We start from the raw sequence: 21,044 nt of genomic DNA on the forward strand, positions 1-21,044 counted from the left end.
GCCGTAACGATTTTCCTCCCCGTCCAGGTACCTGCTGTGCACCTCTGGCGACTTCGTGAAGATGTACAGCGTAGGCACCGAGGAGACCGTCTGCATGCTGCAGGGTCACGCCGACCTGGTGACAGGGATCCAGCTCAATCCCCAGAACCACTTGCAGGTTGTCAAAGGATCCTGACGCTCAGTGGTGCTGGGTTTTCCCTGCCCGCGCAGCTTAGCCTCTGCGCCCCAGCACGGGCTGTCACGGGGGGTTGGGGGTTATTCAGAGTTTGAAAACAAGATGGAAGCAATTATTTCCTGAAAAAATTGCTAAGCTGGGACTTCTCCTAAATTTGTTTGGAAAAGTAAACTTCTTGTGCATCTACTACAACAAATGCATGCAACATCACATGAACTGCACTTGTTGAAAAGGATGACTTTCTAGCTGTAAAAGCTCCAAATTTTTACTGATTCCTTAAGGGAATCAGCAAAAAAGGAATTTGAAGAAATCAGCAGTATGTAGAGAAGTTGGCATTTYCCTCCAATTGCCAGTTCTGTACTAAGATATATGAGGCCCAGTTTCACCATGTGCTGGGGCTTTTCTTTGAGAACTGTAGATGTGAGGTAAGAAGAAAACATGGAGAAGCATAAAAACAGCTAAGGGGTGGAGACATGCTGGAGTGATGTCAAAAACAGGTGTAGATTTGACTAAGCCCCTGCTATTTCCCAGTCGCTCTTTGGCTACTGCCAGTCTTCCTTTCCTGTTCATTGCTGCTCCTGTTTTGGTTCTCATGTTTTCTGTTCTTGTTTATATATAAACAAAAATTACTTGTAGAGGCAGACTGCATCTGATGCGCAGATGATGCACATCACGTAAGCAAAATCTGAAACAAATGTAAATAAACATTCACATACTAGATATCTGTGCATACTCCATTAGTTTCAAGTGGTTAAACAGAAGTACCTATGGTTTCTTTCATATTTTTTGAAAATGTTTATTTCAAGCTAGAATAATAGCACTGTGTTTTCTTTACACCTTGTTAGGCAGTTTGGAGCCCTTCTGCGTCCTGTATTTTTGAAGTTTCAGCCATTCAGACTATCAGATCCATTGATCAATTCTTCAAATTTAAGTTCTGATTTTATGTAAAATTTGTCCTTGATGTATTGGTTTGTTTTAATTTCTGGGGGTTTTTTTCTTTCTCAGCTTTATTCTTCTTCTCTTGATGGCACCATTAAGCTATGGGACTTCACAGATGGGATTCTCATTAAAGTAAGTTACTCCTGTTGTGTACATTTCAAAATTATTCTTGACTCAGTGATATCAAAATAAGGATTTCTGCAGCTGTTAGTGCAAGTGGCCACAGATCAGTCTGAGAGCTGTTGTTCTACCATTAACACAGCCTGAAAACTCTGTTTTTATGGAACAATAAAAGCCTGCAACAATTGGTGTGTGCATCACTACAGAAATTTGTGGTAATGAAAAATCTTTTGGGAGAAGAGACGGGAGATATGTACTGCCATTTCAACTTTTAGCTTCTTGCTACAGTACAGAGTCCAATGTAGCTCTTGGGGAATATGCTGCAGTTTTGAGTAATGCCAATAGAAGCTGACATGATGGCTTGAAAATCTGAGCTGCTAACTGTATCCTGTTGTTCCTGTTCTCTGCTAGAGAGGCACTTAGCTATAGTCAACTCTTTTGCTTTAAGAGTAAAGTACCTTTAGATTTTTCACTAAATCTGATGTCTCATGTTTTGTTTATACTGTTTAACATCATTTGTATTAGTCCTTGATAGAATACGGCTCCTTTTCTTTGTCCTAGAGTTGAGAATTATAATTAATACAGCATGATTTATGTTTATAATAAAAAATGAATGTAAATGCTTCCCTAACTGTAAAAATATAGCATTACTGATTCTGTTGAAAACCATATGTTTGAATGTAATAATTGTTGGGTTTGCTTTTCTTTTTTTCCATCAGACTTTCATTGTAGGATACAAACTTCTAGCACTGTACGCACTTGCTAATTGTGAGGACTTAGTGTTTGCTGTAATTCCAAAGAGTGGTGAAAGAGGTACAGTACAATTATCTTTATAATTTAAATGTTTGTACATTTAAGCTACTGTCATTTCAGTGAACAGTATGCTGCAAGAAAATTCTTTAATATATTATCTTGAAAATACCCCTTAAATCTTATGACAAATGTTTGTATGCCTGCATTTTGTTTCTTGAGACTGTTTTCATCCTAAATGAGAAGGACTAGAAGAGTACTTAACTTCACTTTTGAAGCACCCACTGTATTTATCTGATGTTGTAGATGCAACAAATCTTTAAGCAGTGCTTACTATAATGTAGGGTGTATTGCAGTATTTGAGACTACTCTGCCATCTTAAGAGATATTAGCATAGACAKACTTGTCCAATTTAACTACATGCCTAGATTTTTTTCCTAGAATTTTGTCTGAGAGGAACATAAATATAACTAGACCTACTCCTGCTATATTTCCACTAGTGTCACTTCAGAGCAAGAGCAAATATTACATTATTTTGCTTGGTTTCTGCTTTACATTTGCACTGGAAAACCRCTAACTAGCCCTCAACCTTGAATATTCAAAGCATCTAAAACAATTGTTTTTCTGAAAGGTGTTATGAAGTTTTTCAATATGTATCAAGAATACTGAAAGATACAAACATACATTTTGTTTACATTAGAATGGGTGAAAATCTCATTTGTAAGAGGCATATGTAAACTTGATTTTAAAAGCCTTTTGGTAACGGGTTTTTCTTTGGTCAGATTCATTCCAACTGGTGTCAGTTAAGCTGACAAAAACAGCGGGCCAAGAAATGGAAGCCAAGGAATTGTCTGTGATTTTGGATGGTGTGGATGAGTCACCCAAGCATACTGCATTTGGAAGAGAAGTATATTCATGTTTTTAGTTGTTGGGTTTTTTTCGTCAAATGAACTAGATACTGTTTATTCTTTTATTCAAACACAGCAATATTCAGACTTGTTAAGTAAAACAAAACATTAAAAAAATTATATGAACCTTTCTACCATAAGTCTAGTATGAATCCTGGCTTTTAACCAGCTTCTAAATTACTGATTTTAGAAAGGCTACCTTAACAGACTTAACTACAGTAGCACTTGGAAACAGCCATGATATTTGGTAGAACAATCCAATAGGACTATATTTATTGAAGCACCGAAGAAAACCTCATAGCATCTAGTAAACAGTATGGAAAAGTAGGAAGTGCCAGAAAATCAATCTATCTAGTAAAATATGCCTATTTCCCTTCGAAAGATAATCATAGCTTCTATGCAAGTCTTAAAATACCTTTTGATATTGAAGGTCTTAAATAAGTCTTGTGTGCTGTTAGGTAAATCAGACTTTAAAAGTACCTTTTTAACTTTGTTTTGCTCAAATTTCATATGACAGTGTTTCTTTGTTTACAGCAATTGATTCTGTCCTATTTAGAATAGCAAACGAGAAGGAAGGAAAGAAATTTTTAGTCTTTAGTTGCATACCTCTCCTTTTTCCAGTGAAAAAATGCATTTAAAATACAGGAATGGATGATAGTAGGGTTAAGGCTGAAAGTAAGTCTTAGTASTTCCTTTTGGAGTGTGTGTTTCTCTGTTGGTTTCTGCCCAAAATTCTTACACTACTGACTGACAAAAATGAAGTTAAATGAATCTGTATGCTAAAAGACCTATGCTTTAAAAATGAAGATTTGAAAGGAAACTGTTTATTTAACATCAATTTATATCTTAGATCTGTTAAATACTTTGTAGTAAAGCTTGCTTGATTTCTACCTGTGCCTTTTTCATAATAACACAATCTGTATGTCTTAAGCTGTTATTTTGCTATAACAGGGGGAATATGTGGCATCAGTAAAAGAGGTTAATCTCCAAGTCTATTTTTTTAAACGGAAACAGATGAACAGGTAAGGATGAACACATCAATTATTGCTTCAATATGATACATCATAAGTGTTTCTACTAACTGATGATGCATGCATGYGTTATTTTGTATTAGTCAGCAGTGTTTTGATTTCATGCTGAAGGGGATGGTTCCATTCTTCTGTCTGAGATCCTACCAAATAATGAGGAATAATTAAAACTAGCTTTACCTTTAATTTGCTCCCTCATTTGTTAGCAAGTTCTCTTTTAAGATCACACAGAATGCAGGCAGCTTTCTGCAGTCAGTATATAAGAAGCTTCCTTTAAATAGGCAGAAAGTGAGACAGTATGCATTGCAGTGGTATCGGTAGCTTATCCTTTTTGGTCAGGACCAAATCAGGACAGGGAAAAATGGGGAGGAGGGGGGAGACAGAGGGAGAGACAAAGATCCTGCAGCTTGACTGAAGGCAAAGATATAACAAAATAAGAGAGGAAAGGAAGTCTGACACCTATTTTTGGAGGGCATATGTAACTTAAGAACTTAGAAATATGAACTTGGAGCTTTATTTGGTTCTGCTAGTCAGAAGTATTTTTATGTGCATTTGTGCAACAGCTGTTATCTTTGAAGCTTTTTAAAAAGATCTTCATTCAGCTAATTAAAGTTACCTCCCTCAATTTTGAAGGTTTTCTTTAAGTGCAACAAACACAAAGGGTGGAAACAATCGCTTCACTTGTGTAGCATGCCATCCTAAGGAGGACTGTATTGCAACTGGCCACGGCGATGGAAAGATTCGTCTCTGGTATGCTCATTTTGGTTTAGTTGTGTACCCTATAAACAGACAGGACCATAAGAATTAAGTGAAATGTGAACAAAGCAGTCTGGTTAGTCCTTACCATTGCCACTGTCAGAAACCATTACAAGCAAAGACTGGCAAGCCCTGTGGGTTTGCAATACTGAAGCTGACTTCAGGGTACAACTTCAGTTTAATGCCAAATGGGAAAACATTCCTGTTAAGCCATGCTCCACAAATCTAAACTGTACTTGGAAAAAGTAGCACAGGAGCAGTTAAAGTATCTCTTTTCCAGGTAAGTAGAGTCCTAGTGAGAGCATGCTAGCAGAATTGCACAGTTGAGAATCAGCTTGCCGAGCTGCTCTGCAGATGTACAGTGCAACTTAGAGCTAAGATGTACAGCRTGCATGAGGAAGACATACCATTCCTCCAGAAGGCTTCTAACATGTTGCCTTTGCTCCCTTTTGCATCACTTGAGCATATAAGAAATTGTAGTCTAGAAGTTACAGGAGAGGGTGATATACTTGATTCAATTTGGTATTCCCCTTTGCTCTGTTGTCAATGACCCTGTGCCTTTAAGTGCTGTTCTAAACTACATTCTCTCCCCCATAGGAGGAATTTCTGCCACAATAAAGAGTATACATTCTCCACGCTGCACTGGCATCATGATATAGTCATGGATCTAGCTTTTTCTGTAGAGGGTGAGTGCAAAAGTCTTTCAGAGCCAAAGAGCTGGAAAAACAAAACAATCAATAGAAGTTTGAGTTCATCCACTTATTTCTAGAATTTAAACATGTTCCAGAAGGATTTGAAATTAAGATGGAAACAGTCGTGGCTTTTTTGATACTATTTTGACTGGCAGGCATAACATCAAACATCTATCTTCTGTGGCAGAATGTAAAATCTAAACCTGCTCTCCCCCCTCCACCGGCACTTAGGAGTTCTTGCCAGAGTCTATTTGAATCCAAATAAAACAAGCCAGTCCTGCCTCAGCTGAAACCCAGTGGCAAAAATCCAGTTAACTTTTGTGTGAACTTATTCCTTATGATATTTCTTACTGTAAAATACTTATTTTTGGTAGAAGGAGAATAATTCAACTACGTTCTAACACAAATGATCAACTGACTCAGAATTAATGGGATTTATTACTCCCAAAGCAATGTTTAAATTTTACTGTAGGCACAAGCTTTTGTTATTTAATCTAATTTCTCCAGCAATTTAAGATGGGAAAATGAGAAACAYAGAGATATAGCCCAGGCTAGATATGCGGAATAATAGTTTTGTTTATGATGTAGTTCAGGAAAACTTTTTAAAAATAAGTTACATGTCTGTCTTTCATTGTAACACATATGCTGATAATATTTTTATAATAATTCTAACTGCACGTTTATTGCCTGAAAAGGAACCAGCCTGCTGAGTGGAGGAATTGAATCTGTTCTAGTTCAGTGGCACAATGGATCAGATTGTAAGAAGGATTTYCTTCCTCGCTTGGGATCTGCTATTGAATACATCTCTGTTTCATCTGATGGCACTTCATATTGCACCTCACACACAGACAACAGTAAGCCCAAACATATTTAAGTAACACCTAATGCAAAATAGAGTATGAATCTGTATAAGCTCCATTTTGTTAATTTCAGTTGAATTAACTAGATATTATGTACAAATTCAATGTTGACCTGAAAGAACAGATGCTTGAAGCAATTTTTTGCTCTTTCATCAGTTCTGTGAATTAGCCCTGAGGACTGCTGTAATTTAGCTTTTTATCTCAGTTTAGGGGTGGGGTCTTACAGATTATGTAAGGGTGGAAATATKCAGTTGGCTTTTCTTGTTTTTTATATTTAGTGTGTATATTTGATTTGTATTTATAGTATTAAGGAGAGGTGGTTAAGATCCCTTTCTTCCCCCATGGGATGCAGTTGCATTGTGGAAGCCTTTATCTGGTCTTGTAMGACTATCTGTTTTTTCCCCTTCAGGAATTACAATAATAAACAGCAATCTAAGATTTTCCAAAAGTATTCAAGGACTAATTAAAGGTAAATGCAATAAAATTTCTCTTCCCACTTAATGGGCAGAATGTGTCACTTTCCATCTTAGGCCATTTGTCATCTCATTTTGTTTCCAGGTAGGGATGTCAAGACTGGTCTGGTGGTTGATCCTAGAACCAAAGCTTTGGTCCTGAATGGAGAGCCTGGCCACTTGCAGTTCTATTGTCTCCAAAGTGACAAACAGCTCTACAGTGTAAGTTGGATAGGCTGGTGCCAAAATTCTAACTTTTTCAGACAAATAACTTATGCAGCAGAATTTCTTTGAAGAATTATATGGCAAACAGGGGAAAAATGCCAGCATCTATACATTAGACGAATCCAAGCTGAGGTGTTTCCAGCTTTGTCAGACTTCTGTTGCTAGAAGCACAGCTAAATGTTGACAGTTGAATAAATCCTTAAAAACAGTGTCCTGTTTCTTTTACAAGTCAAATGTCAAAGTATCTCTAGGTAAAATCCCTCTTTTCCTTATTTTTTTCCATGCTTACCTTACTGTGGGATTTACAGGCCATAATTCAGCTTTCCCTGTGTTTCTTTATGTTCCAGCCCAATCAGTTCTCCTCAGTGCCTTCAGGATATCCTTTCTCCAATATTTTATGAATGATATACATCTCTACATCTATACTTGAATTTTGAAATTTATTTTTGGTCTTGTTATTTTGCAGTTGGATATTGTGCAACAAGAATACATCCATCAGGCAGGTCTAAACCAGCTTGACTTAGTAAAAGTTGCATTTAGTGCACAAGGCAAGTGGTTAGCAACAGTAGAAGAGAGAGAAGAAACTGACCTTGAATTACAGTTGAAGCTGTGGGTCTTTGATGAAGAAACACAAAGGTAATGATATAACTTTAGAGCTGGCCTCTAGATTTCAAAATCTATTTCTTAAATGTTGTGCAAGTATCTGCATAAGCTTTGTCTTGCAAAGATAGTTTTTTTCCAAATCAACTAATAAAGTTGAGGGAAGACCCTCAGAGGAATTTACAATATGCACTATTTTTTCAGGTCTGAAACAAAACCCACAAATTTTAAATTAAATTCACAGCAATTGTTTCCAATCTGTATTCATTTCCTTATACTAAGCAGGCAGAGTATTTGAACATCATAGTTTGAATTCATATCTTTTATTTGATATTAAAAATCACAGGCTTGACAGAGTGGTTTTATAGCATGTTCAGTTTTCCCAGCTCTCTAACCCATTGCTAATCGATTAGTCTTTCTGGGGCACAGAAAATTACAACTTTATTGTTTCTTCTTTTGCTAACATATGCCTCTGTTGTGTCTAGCCACTGTTTTTCCTGATTTCTTGTTAACTCAAACAGGCTTTGACTAAGAGTTGTTATATTCTTAAAGAAGAAAAAGCAAAAAAAAAATTGGTCAGTGCAATAGCTATGTGATCAGTTATCTAAATACTGAAAAGGTTGTCCAGAGTTCATGCTGAATATTTCTGAGTGATGCTTCTTTAGTAGTAGTCTTTTCTCAGTGCTGGGCTACAATCTCTCTTGATGTATGAAAGTGACATCATAAAACTGATCTGTAAATGAGATGCCATTTATCTAATTAGACAGAAATTTCTTTGATTCCTTCTGCCCCTTCCAGAATCATCCTAAACTGAAATCTTTCTCAAGTTCCAAAGAAATAAAATGGCAAACTTTTGTTTTCTTTCCCTGTAGCTTTAAGCTGAATACCAGAATAAACATGCCACATGAGGACCACATAACAGCCATGTGCTTCCGTGACAGGGATGAATTTGAAGATGACTCTCCAATGTTGGTAACAGCTGGCAAAGATTGTCTGTTTAAGGCCTGGGTGATAGTAGAAGACACTGATCCTGAGGGTAAGTGTGGTCAAAATATAGTTTGCTCTTACTTGCCACCTTTTAACATGCTATAGAAATTCCAACTCTTAATTTCATTCTTTCACAACTAGGCCTTCTAGTCCCATTTATATATTTCTGATGTTGCACAGAATAGTGCATTCTTCTGAGCATCCCTCATGATGAAGTTCTATCATAGTTTTGCATTACTTATGGATAGATACAGAGGGTTTTTAAACAGCAAAAACCTTCCTGAGCCTCTTACAGAAAAGAGTAGCAGCCTGTACTCATTGTTTAAAGGATTGTTTGTGATCATGACTTCTTCCATGCTGAGAAAATGCTTTTTTGTTGTTCCTGTAGGTATAGTCRTCTTATTCAGAACTGCTTAAGGGAGTAGGATGCAGGAAGATGATACTCTGGCATGTTTTTATTTACATCAAATCTCTCATTGTGCCTCTAGGTGGTGCCATTTTAAAGAAACAATGTTTCTCTTCTGGCTTTCATACAGTTAGTTCTTCTAATCATCATCCCATAGCTGTTATAAAGGGTAATGTAGCACAGGGTGATCTAATTTTTTCTTTCCTCCTCTGATTTCCATTTTTCAAAAGCATGGTGTACAAACTTATTTATACTGGAAAATGTATGTTATRTGGTAAGAACATCCCTTTGCTCCTCATTATTTCTTGGTAATTACCAATAATGGGAAAGTTATTCCCGTTTAACATACTGGCAGGTTGATCAAGACACAAAAGCATGCTGTGACAGATCACTATGTGATCCTCAAATTTTACATACAGGAAACAAGTTCTGTTGGAATCAAGTGCAAAGTGAGTTTTTTGGAATACTCATGTTCTTGCTACAGTTTCAGAAGATCATTACATTTCAGAACAGTAAATGTTAAATCTACTTCAGAAGGGTTTGGGGGCATGGGGGGGGCAGTTTGGTTGGTTTTGTTTGTTTTTAGTCTAACACCTGCTTTTGGACAGCACAGTTGCCATAGTTTGCAAATTAAACATGAATATTGTACCATGTCAATTTCAGGAGTCACTGTTCAAGTGCAAAACTAAGGATAAATGGAAAGCTTACTACATATTTCTTGTAGTAAGATAGGACAGATTCTCTGTACTTCTCAGATACATAAGCTTCTCTTTTGAGCCTATTTTGCAGCTGGAAGACTTGAATTCTTGCTTTCTTCATATTTAGACTTGAACCAACTTAACTAGTTTGTTTATTCAATGCAGCACAGCAAAGTGTGAGTTGGAGCTGTGACTTTGTAGGCAGCTACCACAACTACCAAGCTACTAACTGCTGTTTCTCAGAAGATGGATCTTTGCTTGCTGTTAGCTTTGAAGAAACTATCACTGTATGGGACTCAGTTACATGGGATCTTAAGTGTACCTTTTGCCATCCACCTGGAAAAATAAGGTATATTTTTCCTCTGGCTTTTTTTTTACTTGAACTCTCAGAACTAAAAGTACTCAATTTATAGCACACTAAGATCTTGTGCATGTTCATACAAAAATACTGCATTTAACAGTTAAGTTCATATGCAGAAAAGACTTAATTATAGTGGCTTTTAGGTGGTTGATAATTTGCTCTTAAAAGTAAGTAAATCAGACTTGGCAGTTTCATTTTCTTACTTGCTCGTGAGTGCTGTACCTCCAGTACTCATATATACATCTTTGGGCACACAGTGATATGTTAATAGCCTTTACTTTCTTCCCCATTAATCTACAGACAAATGAAAGGACTGAAAACAAACAGAAGCAGCTCCTGCTTTACTCTTGTATGCATGCATTGAAATAGAAATAATATCACTAAGCCATAAAGCCATGTTGACATTATATACATATTTTACATTACAGAAAATATCTTGATCCTTGCTCACCTATGCCAGAAAATACATATTTGTCTGGCAGACTATCCCYGTATGTTTTATTGTGTGCTCTCATAAAAGACATCCTGAATATCTAGATGCTGTTTTGCTGTGTAAGGATAGCATGAGAGGAATGGCCTAGGTTAATGGTAGGAATAAAAAAGACTCAAAGAATAGGACAGACTAAATATTGAGCTTCCTAGACAGATATAAAGCAGTTTCTAAACCATGGAAATTATTTTTCTTAGAATAATCTTAAATAGGTGATCTCACTTGTTCATCTAGTCAATCTCTGTGCCAATCTTTGTTTCTAAGTAACTCCTGAAAGAAGAAGATGCTACGAACCTATGGTAGCATTCTCTTTCAGCATTAAGTTTTGGGTTTTTTCCTTACTGCTTCTCAAAAACTTGCTTCTAAAAGTTGGTACTGCAGTAATGTTAGAGGTGCTTACTTTATATTAGAGTTTGCAGAAAACATCTAAAACCAAAAGCAAAACATCGTGTGGCCATCTTGAACTGATATGCAAACTTAGGTATGCCTTCCTTGTGTTATTTCAGAGTCTTTAAATAAAACAAAGGTACAGAGATTTGTTTCCTTATTTTTGTGCATATATGTGTAAGCTTTTCCTATGTGTAATCAGGTCCATTTTGCTTATATTGGTCTAAGACTACAAATTGAGAAAATTCTAAAATTGACATGCAGGACAATTGAGGGAGGCAGGTTAGTTACAGCTTTATTGTATCTATGGGGAAGACTTCTCTTAACAGTTTTGGTGCAGTAGCAAGCTTTTCCCAAGTCAGTTACTTACCTAGAATCCTTCACTGAATGCTGTATTAAAAGCATATAAACATTTCTAGGTCTACATTAAATTGCTATTATGTAACTTCAAAGGGCTACGTTTTAATGTAGAAATGCTGACCCTTATTAGCTTTTTGAAAACATTCTCCTGTAGCATTAGAAATCAAAAGGCTGCTTTATTTTTCTCAAGCAAGAAAATGAGAAATTAAAGTGAGTGAAAACAAGTCACACTTGCTTTTCTTCAGTCTGAGCTTCCTATAAGAATAAAAATACTATTTTACTATTCTTCTTTCTGTTGCTTAGAATAATCCATTTAAATACAATTTTTTTTCCTCAGTCCCTATGTATTCAATGCTCAATAGTAATTATAGGTTTGTTATTCATTTAAGAGCTTACAATCACTGCTTGAAATCAGAATGTCATAGGAACAATTTCAAATTACCTATAATTGTTACAAGTCTAGAAGAGTTGAAATTTTATATAAAACCCTCAGTGGGGGAGAGGGGTGAGAGGTTCCCTTCCACCCCAGGTGAATGCAAAGTACAAACTTTTCCTGACCTAATAGCAGAATTAAATCTTACCTGAATGTTTGTGATTTGCAAATCATTACTATATAGATAAACAAAGATAAAACCTGAAGGTTGTTCATTTGTTTTGATGTTTTACTTCTGTAGGAATATCTGCTTTGGGAGACTAACATGTTCCAAATACCTTATTGGTGCTACTGATCATGGCTTTCTGTGTTGCTGGAATCTGCTCAGTTGTGCATGTAAGATCAATTTAAGTCTCTGCTAGACAGTGATAATATTTAATACTCACATTTACTGTAGTACCTAAAATAATTCTAGTTTGATTCCCAGTGGACCCACTACAAAACACCCTGTGAAAGTATAATTTTTTCATGTTGGTTGCAACAGTATTCTGCCCAGTTTTCATGTGCTCAGTGTGCACATGCATAGTAAATTCTGAATAGATGATTGGTAATACAATATCTAGTATTTCCTGCATTTGTAGAGGAAGCTGATAATATTTGTATGTTCTGATTCTTCTGGGAATAAATGAAGTTGTGTGCCTCTTCCAAATAAAGGTGAAGCTCCATGTTTTCCCATTTGACATTTATTTAGCAAAGCACCTGGATAGAACTGAATGCCTTCATTTCATGTCTGGCTGTTGCTGTGTTTGCTTTCCAGTGGAATGGAGTGCCCAGCTCAATGTCTTAGTGCTGCAACCTGATCCCCTTTCAGAACACATTGCTGCTGTCTCATGGCTCTCCAAAGATTCCAGCTGTAAGTACAAAGGCTTCTTTGACAAGTAAAAGTTGGTGGAACTTATAATTGCGAAAGCATAATTTCTAGAAAAGGTGGTGKTTTTTTTAGAATTCAGCTCCTTAAAGGCCATAAGACAAACAAGAGCCTGTATTTTGCCCATCTGAAGAGCTGTACTGCGTCAGACAGCAGCACTCAAGTAGAGCATGTTGGCTCCCCATCTCTTCTTCCAAAAGTTAGTCTCCAAGACCACATATAGCACAGAGTTAGTCATGTTCTGTGGGCGAGTGCCTTATGTGCTGTTGACCCTCTCCTATAACTGCAAAACTTTGGATGAACTATGTATCTATTTTTTGATGTTTTGATATAAATTAGTTACTTTTCCTAGAGCTACCATTATACAGAAAAGTTAATTTCCAAGTATATTCACTGGCTTGGAATACCATGAAATATACTTGCATTATTCAGTAATGGTTATCCAATTATAGTTACTGTAAGCTAGTGCTTAAAGGCAATCCTATCCAGCCTTATTGGCTATGATACATAGGGCTGTGACAACTATCCAGCAAGGTAAAAAGTTCATGCTTTAAAGACAAGACATTTGTTTTTGCAGTGTTCGTGTTTAAACCAAATAAGCCACGGCCAATCTGTATCCAGAGAAACCTTTGTAAGGAAAAGATCCAGTTTGCTGCCTTCATTCCAAGAGACATCCCTGAAACAATTGTCTCAGAAAAATACCTTTGGCTAAGAAGATCCCAGCTATATTTTTTGACTAACACACAAGTAAGAAATAGCGACTGTCAGCAACAGTGGTTCCTGCAAAAAAATGTTTTCCTAGATGTAGATTGATAGAAATTCAGAGTTCTGCTGTTCAGTGTATAGTTTCCCTTTGTGATTTCAAAGTGGCATAAGCCACACTGATCTTTATTAAAGCTTTCAACTGCCAAAACAGCTTAAGTTCTAAATTGATTTTCTTACTGTTTTTTAAACAGCTTTTGTTGCCTCAGACAAGAAACTAGATAGTTTGGGGACTTTTTAAAGAAAATTGCGTGTTTAACTTAGTCAGACAACCATGTAGAAACTGTATTATTGCTAATTATGCAAGTGTTTCACAGCATGTTCAAGTTTCCTCTATTATTTTTCTCCTTCCTTCCACTCAAAGTCTAAAATTCAGGTCCATCAGAGTTTCTGTAGGCAATATACTGAAATCTGGAAAGCAGTTTTATGTACTGTCTTTGCTACATCATTCTGTATTTTAGGAGCTAATGACCTTTAGCACAAAGTCTCCAGAGGAAAGGCTTACACCATCAAGCAAACAGGTACTTTTTATACTGGTTCTGATAGAAGTGTATAGAATYAAGATTTGGTTAATGTTCAGCTTGTCAGATTAAGCTCCCTTTTGCCATGAAAATGCTCACCAGATCCTGACATGGAGTCAAGCATTTATGTGAAGGGGCAGTAGTGTATACTTGCTTACTTTTCAGCAGAATTGCGTTTTGCAGAAACCTTTAAAAGGTGAAGTAGTCATAAGCTATTCCCTCCTGTTCTCATCCCCTGAGCAAAAAGTGCTACTTTTCAAAAATGACTTATGCTACATGTATGAAGCAAAAATACTCTGTATTTGGATAAAATGTTTTATTATTTTAATTTCTTTAACTTTGGGAACCCTGAGTGTGACCTGAACTGAGCTTTCTGGTGAGGAAGAATAGTTGTCAGTCAATTTTAATTTATCAGTCAGAATGAATTTCAGAATTATATTTTAGTATGTACTTTTGTACAGAAGTAGTCTGGGAAATTCAGTCTCTTAGAGTGTTCTGCACTACTGAACAGAATGAAGTTGTAGCACTTGATTGATTTGGTTGTTGGATAAAATAGATCAGAATAGTAGCTAATATCTTTGCAATATAAAAATCAAATTTGAATGTGTTTTAAGTAATTAAGTTGTCTTTCAGTTATGGAAAAAAAAGTAATTCAGTACACAGATTGAGGGATAGTGATATAAATTAAATTGATCTAGGAAAATGCTGCGATGAAAGTTGTTTTGCATCCAGTTACAGAACTGGATCACTCAATAGATGATGCTGGGGTACATGTTTTAGCCATAAACAGAATCTGAACACCATACTGAGCTTTTCTAGCTTGTGCACCAGGAAGCTCCATAAAAAGTAGTATAGCATATTTGGAAATCGGTACATTAGCCAACTAAAATCTGGATTTTTTTTTTCCCCTAGGAGCACAAAAATGCAGATTCAGATCATGGATTTTTTTGTTACTTTGTGTAGGACTTTGCACTCATTCTGATACCCTTTTTAACAGGAGCCATGTCAAATGGCTCAGTTGAGTTAAATTCCAATGTAGTGTGTTGGTTCTCTTGTCACCTTAGTCTATTTTAAATTCTTCTAGATGAATTTGGTGACTCAAAATGAGACATGTAGATTTTTGATACTAAAGTTCTATTTAAAACTTTCTCCTTTTTCAATTATGGACTGTGTTTTGGTTTTTTTATTCAAGCTGGCAGTAGAAGAAAGTCTCCCTATGACCCCCTTTAGCTTGCTATTGGGAAAGCACAGACATCAACAATCACAAGAGGATGTAGACCTTGGAAAAGTAGTAATTCATAATCACCACAACCAAGATTCACCTGCTGTCAAAGAGGTAGGGGTAATTATAGTAAGTGTACAAACAAAACTGTGACAAACAAGCTTTCATAAAGCTTCTGTCTTATCTCTTCAGCTTCTGCACACTCCAGCACATGTTTTGCCATCTGCTTCCTTCCTGTGTCCTATATTTATTAATTCATTGCTGACCTCCAAAGAGAGCAAAAGGTAAGAAAAATAGCAAAGAACTATCCTTAGTTATTTAAATTATTTTAAATTAAGTACATCTTTGTTTTAAAGTGTAAAAACAGTTTTCCAACACGCTTTTCTTCTATTAGCATAGGTTGGTTAGAACACTAGTTTGGCAACATGTTAATGACCTCTTAAGGTTTAAAAAAATTTCAGCTTTTAGGAGATGTATACAGACTGGCCGTTCAGTCTGTGTGCCTACTTTAATTTTGTTGTCATTTGGCCACATGTGATCATAAGCAAAATGTTGTCTTTAGTACTCAAATGTTCTTGATATATTTGCTTTTAGCCTTGATTGCAGGGATTGAATATTTTTGTGGTATTTTTGAATAAATATCAGATTATCAAACTTACTTGATATTATGATTTCCCTGCTACTTTTTAATGTACTTCTTGCTTTAGGATTCTTGATATATCAAGGACTAGATCCATTACATTTAATCCTAAGAGTTTAGTTCTTAGGACTTGAGGTTCATTCCTAATGAAGCTACAACATACTATTCTATGCTACAAAGTTAGCTAAACTTGCTCTACAGTGCATTAATCCTAGTTTTATGGAACAGTTTGATAGGTACTTAAGATGTAAGATAGTTTGCTCCTCTGAGATCACATACATTTCTAGAAAATTAATGCAGGCACAGGGTTTATATCTGAATCTTATATTAAGATTAATACATTGTCACTTATACTCAAGCTGATTAAATGCCCCCCCCCTTTTTTTTTAAACGATCTATTCTTTGAAGTATTTCTCACATCTCTACCCAGCCAAAGGTGAAAATGTGTCATTGGTATCAGCTGCCCTAATGAATCTGCAGACTAATAAAAGGATGGTTTACACTCACAGGAGTTACCCAAAAAGAAACACTAGTTGGAGTAGTGTTTTTGCATGTGTATTACTTTCTTCTGCTACAACAGAAGTATACTTGATTGTATTACATTGTGTTAGCTGGTGCTGCTAGTTTTCTTACTGGACTATAGAAGTAAAAGCCTTTKTGTCACATCAGCAAAACATTGGCAAAAGCCTAATACAAGGAATATATAGAAGCTTGCATGTAGTCTCAGTACTGAAGAATTTAGGAATTTAGCGGCTTGACTGTTTAAATATTTGCACAGGTAGAGCTTGTACTTTAACAGCAGTAATTAGTAAGGCTGTGCATTTAAAATTACATATAAAGGGCTGTAGGATTGGACTCTTTAAAGAGAGCCAAGCATATACCACTGTGAAGATTCATTTTCTTATTAATGTTAAATCCTTGTCAGTATTTGTGTTTTATATCTTCAGTTTACATTAAGTGATATACAGTCCTTATTAAAATAAAGGATTTTTAGGAGACTCATCATGCAGGTCATTCCTAATGAGATCCAAAAAAATTTCTATAACAGACATTTGTATGTATAGCATGGAATTACCACATTTTAAATGGTATCTGTTGTATATTGTTCTTCTGAAGTATGCTTTGTACTTCAATACGAGTTTAACAGTTGGAGATGGAAGTTAGCAGCCACTAAGGGGTGTGTGTGTGTGTGTGTGTGTGTTTTTTTTTAAAGCAGCTAAGTGTTCTTTTTTTCCTAGGAACACTCCAGGTATTATGGGGATTTTTAAGACCAAGTGACATTTTCAGGTCTGAAAGAAGAGAATGGCCTTCTTGAAATTCTCATCTGCCACTATAGTCTGTTTCTAATCCTATAGCATGAGACTACCTTTTCACATAGTGCTGATCTGCCTGTTCTGACAYTGTGCTTTTGTATTTGGAGAAAATACGTTGTTTGGCAAGTTTATTTAAAACAGAAAAGACACCTGTTTGAAAATGGTTTGAATTTGAGATGCCAAGAGAAGTGTACTAGCTTTTAAGTAGCCTGAGATTGGGGGAGGGAGGAACCCTAACATTTATTTGAAGTAACTTACATGACAATTTACCTCTGTACCATAGTATGTGATCAAAACTACTTAGTATTTTCAGTAATTGGGTTGTTTCCCATCATCTTCCTCTTAACAGTGCTGAAGAAATTGCTGATGAAGTAGAAATGGAAAGTGAAGAAGCAGAAGATGATTCAGATGAGGAAAGAGATATTATTGAAATGGAACAAGATGACCTAAGACCTATGGATTTTTGGGGGGAAACAACATGCAGACTGTCTAAATCTCAGGAAAAAGAGCTACGAAAAATAAGAAAAATGGACTACAGTTGGATATCCAGTTTCTAATCAGAGACTTTTTTGTTTTTTATATTTTAAACTGAAGCCTCATGGATTAAACATTCTTCTTCAAAGAACTTGAAGGATTTTTAGGCTATAAACTTTAGCAACTTTTATTTCCATAAGAAAAGCAAATTGCAGGGGGAGGGATCAAAGTTTTGAAAATCTAGTTCTGTTCCTTCCTTTATTATGGATTCCATGCAATTTCAGAAAGTTTAAGCTGTAGTTTTTCCCTCACAAGTGCACTTAAAAGGCTAGTAGCAGAACTGAGTTCATTATCTAACTCATGACCAGTTACCAAAGTCAAAGGCAAGCCCCTGAAAGTCTCCCCAGCTGAGGTTCAGCTATAGAAGGCCAAAGCAACAGCAGCTAACAGCTTTGCTTTATAGAGCCCTTACTTCAAGATCTGGGGAGGGGGTGATCACAGTATTTCTGAATAGTGCTGTATACAGGTAAGTAACAACCCTCCTCCTCAGTACTTGCTCTCTGGCTGTTGACACACACAAATGATTTAACACATCTGATTCTAGAATTCAGCTACTGAACGTTTCATGAAATTCACATTTGCTGGTATTTGCAGCTTGCAGAGGTTAAGCATAGGGTACTTCAGAGATGTTAAGGGCCATAATGAAACATTTAAATTCCAATAATCAAGTAAACAGCACTATGTGGAAGGAGATACAGCATTTATTTTCCTGACAGATGCATTAATGGGCACCTCATATAGAAGCTGTGATTTTATGCACATCACTTAAACTAGGTACTCCAAGGTGTGAGGTTAGTAACAAAATTGGAATTGGCCTAAAAGTGAATAATTGCTCTTTGGTGTTGCAATATGAAGACARGCTGATTGAGGTCAAGTAGGTCACTGAAAGCTCAGCTACAGGCTCTGAGGAAACAGTATTCTACTAAAAATTACTCAGATTAACAAAGTTTGAATCTGGAATGACACACTTAAATATTCTATTATTTGCCAGTGAAAACCACACCCTCCCTACTTTGCTACTGCCTTGAGTAAAACTGCCTAACAAGAGTGATTGGCATGTTTTTAAGAAATAATCCTAGAAGTAGATAAAAGGCCTCTGGATTTTCTTTCCCCTTTTACCYACCCATCCCCTGGAACACTGTTTGCCCTTCTGTTATCCTCCTCTTACAAGCTGCTCATTGCTTAGGAGTCCAGTTCTGCTGCATAGAGGTAAATAGTAAATTGGAGGAGCCTGTCTTTGTTCTAGCAGCCCATATATTGCCATGGAAGGCGACTGACAGTAACTCCCCTTTTTTTAGTATCCTACTAAATGCAAAATCTGTCACTTTCACACATGTATAGAAGATATCAAAAGTCTTCCTTAAGCATTAAGGATCTTGGAGCTATTTTGCTGGAAGGCTTACTTTCCGCATTTTAACAGAAATGCAACTGTTTTATAGTAAATATTGTTGACCTTTGAAATATTGACAAGTAGGCCATCATTCACCTCTGCTTTAAGCAGTTCAAAGATTAAAAGCCAGAGATGAATGTTTTAGCATTATCTAGAGTGTGGAGTGTGACACAGCAGTGACTTCATCTGTAAATTTAGCAATGATGTACTTTGTATTTTAGAACTACCAGGGCAGGGGGAGGGCAGCTGAGTACTCTGCAGTACTAAACTTCTCAGTTCTATCAAGAGGACAAACAGATTTTAAAAGCAGCTTTTTAGCATGCTGGTAATTAAGTTTTACTATAATGATGAATGTTGATTGAAAAAGTGCACAGAAAAGCTAGCAAAATAGCTCACAAAAGTCAAGATGGCCTGCTCTAGTATATTCATGATTTCACTACCTTTATATTTGTTATGACAGAAACCCAGCCTTCCAGCACCTCACAAACCACAGCCAGTTTTCCCATAGCGGAGTGCCCTGTTCTGCCCTTCCTACAGGCCATCAGCCCCAAGACAGAGCAGGCAGGAGGGTGTTGTGGTGCCAGCAGCCCCCCCTTTGCAGGCAGCAGGCTGCCCCAGGCTGGTGCTTGCACCCTTCATCAGGGTGAGAAATGGAGAGGTTCTCACAGGCAGTACGCTTCCAGCTGAGTTACTGTTTTGTTCTTATAAAAGGAGAATTTGTGTACAAGAGAGCACAAAGTCAGCATAACCAGCAATGGGGAAGGCTGGCCTGCTCTTTGTGCTTGCTSAAGCACAACAGAAGTCACTCAGTTACTTTCCTTCTTTTACCACCTGGTTAAATAACACGCAATGCCCCGTTCAGCACCCCTGCAGTCTCCTCTGCCAGCAAAACCAGCACAGCAGCTGTGCTGGCACCAGTCTCCTGCTCAGGGCTGGGACAGGGGGAGGAAGGAGCCTCTGCAGAGGGGCTGCAAATTCAGTGACGCAGGAGGTACCCCCGGTGCTTCCAATTCCCACTCGCAAGAGCTGGCTCRCCAGGCTGGCTCCTTCCCTCACGAGTGAGCTGGTGCCTCCAGGCCAGCCAGTTCTTGCCCTGCCCAGATGGAAACGGGGACAGGCTTCCCCTGCCCAGGCTCTGGCATCGGACCAGGAGCGTCCCCTGCACCATGGGGCACCACGCTCACTGCACCTTGCCCCAGGGGAGGGCAGCGGCTGGAGCGAGGCCACACCGTCTCGGGTGCACTTGTCACAGGGAAGATTTCAGAAATGAAATGCCTTACATGCATATGTACACGCARTAAATGAAACTAACTCCTAACAAAAATATACAAATACACTCAACTACAGATACCAGGCCCATTGCAAAGCAGACTGAGACAAAACCCACAAACTCTAGACTAGGGCAATCGCTGTTTGAAAACACCTGCCACACTAGAAAGCCCTATTAAAAATAAGTCTACCAGTAAGTCTGCGAGCACTGACCGAATCCAGCTAAGCCAAAAATTACTTTAAAACTCATTATTGTAGAAAAGTGGGATAACTAATACATTTGTCCTTCAAGTTTACAATCATACAGATGTCAAAACAGACAAACACAGGGATAAGCCACACTACTATATCTGGCTTTGCAGAAAGAACATTTAGAATTTGTTTCACATAACTTTCATATGTGGAGTGAACTGTCCAATAATAGTGCATTACAGACAACTTATATTTCTTTCTAATCAGACATTAATGTGACAAATACATAATGTATTATTGTTGTTTCAGACAACTGGTTAGGGTTAACTTCATTACTTATCAGCAAAGGGCTTCTGCAGCTTCTCTCGTACAAAGTTACATCCCACAGCTCCTTGTACTATTTATTCGTTATGCTTGTAAGGGAGAAGAGAGAAAGTATGTTCTTCTATCTTAGATGATTTACAGTGGGACTAACATTACTGTGAATTTTAATCTAATATTAAGGAAACTCGTTCATATCTTAGGTGTGTTGGTTTGTTGTTTATAGGCTTTGGTACAACAAAAGAAATACATTTTAAAAACCGTAAAGGTTTTGCAAAAATTATTTGTCTGAAAGTTAACCTGCTTTTAAGTTCTATCTCACAAACTCAGAGGGAGAGTACAAGTGAAACAATAATGCTGTGTTATACGCAACACAACTGAGGCC

At 37.0% G+C, this 21,044-nt stretch overlaps 1 protein-coding gene across 2 annotated transcripts in view; it reads left to right on the forward strand.

Moving 5' to 3' along the window:
* WDR75 (WD repeat domain 75) overlaps nucleotides 1–18,534 on the forward strand; it is an 18,818-nt gene extending 284 nt beyond the window's left edge. For both annotated transcript variants that reach the window (XM_026069058.1, XM_026069057.1), the window contains exons 2-21: nucleotides 28–157; nucleotides 1,181–1,246; nucleotides 1,954–2,047; nucleotides 2,767–2,891; nucleotides 3,844–3,914; nucleotides 4,554–4,670; nucleotides 5,274–5,362; nucleotides 6,064–6,222; nucleotides 6,638–6,697; nucleotides 6,787–6,902; nucleotides 7,372–7,541; nucleotides 8,378–8,541; nucleotides 9,762–9,945; nucleotides 11,869–11,963; nucleotides 12,385–12,480; nucleotides 13,073–13,242; nucleotides 13,719–13,778; nucleotides 14,971–15,114; nucleotides 15,193–15,284; nucleotides 17,303–18,534. In XM_026069058.1, the coding sequence (XP_025924843.1) occupies nucleotides 62–157; nucleotides 1,181–1,246; nucleotides 1,954–2,047; nucleotides 2,767–2,891; nucleotides 3,844–3,914; nucleotides 4,554–4,670; nucleotides 5,274–5,362; nucleotides 6,064–6,222; nucleotides 6,638–6,697; nucleotides 6,787–6,902; nucleotides 7,372–7,541; nucleotides 8,378–8,541; nucleotides 9,762–9,945; nucleotides 11,869–11,963; nucleotides 12,385–12,480; nucleotides 13,073–13,242; nucleotides 13,719–13,778; nucleotides 14,971–15,114; nucleotides 15,193–15,284; nucleotides 17,303–17,510 (2,376 nt within the window). In that variant the 5' untranslated portion in view covers nucleotides 28–61 and the 3' untranslated portion in view covers nucleotides 17,511–18,534. The remainder of the gene's footprint in view (nucleotides 1–27; nucleotides 158–1,180; nucleotides 1,247–1,953; nucleotides 2,048–2,766; nucleotides 2,892–3,843; nucleotides 3,915–4,553; nucleotides 4,671–5,273; nucleotides 5,363–6,063; nucleotides 6,223–6,637; nucleotides 6,698–6,786; nucleotides 6,903–7,371; nucleotides 7,542–8,377; nucleotides 8,542–9,761; nucleotides 9,946–11,868; nucleotides 11,964–12,384; nucleotides 12,481–13,072; nucleotides 13,243–13,718; nucleotides 13,779–14,970; nucleotides 15,115–15,192; nucleotides 15,285–17,302) is intronic.
* The last annotated feature ends 2,510 nt before the right edge of the window (nucleotides 18,535–21,044 follow it).

This window comes from Apteryx rowi, unplaced genomic scaffold (genome assembly GCF_003343035.1).
Source record: "Apteryx rowi isolate R43461 unplaced genomic scaffold, aptRow1 scaffold_286, whole genome shotgun sequence".
Lineage (NCBI taxonomy): Eukaryota > Metazoa > Chordata > Aves > Apterygiformes > Apterygidae > Apteryx > Apteryx rowi.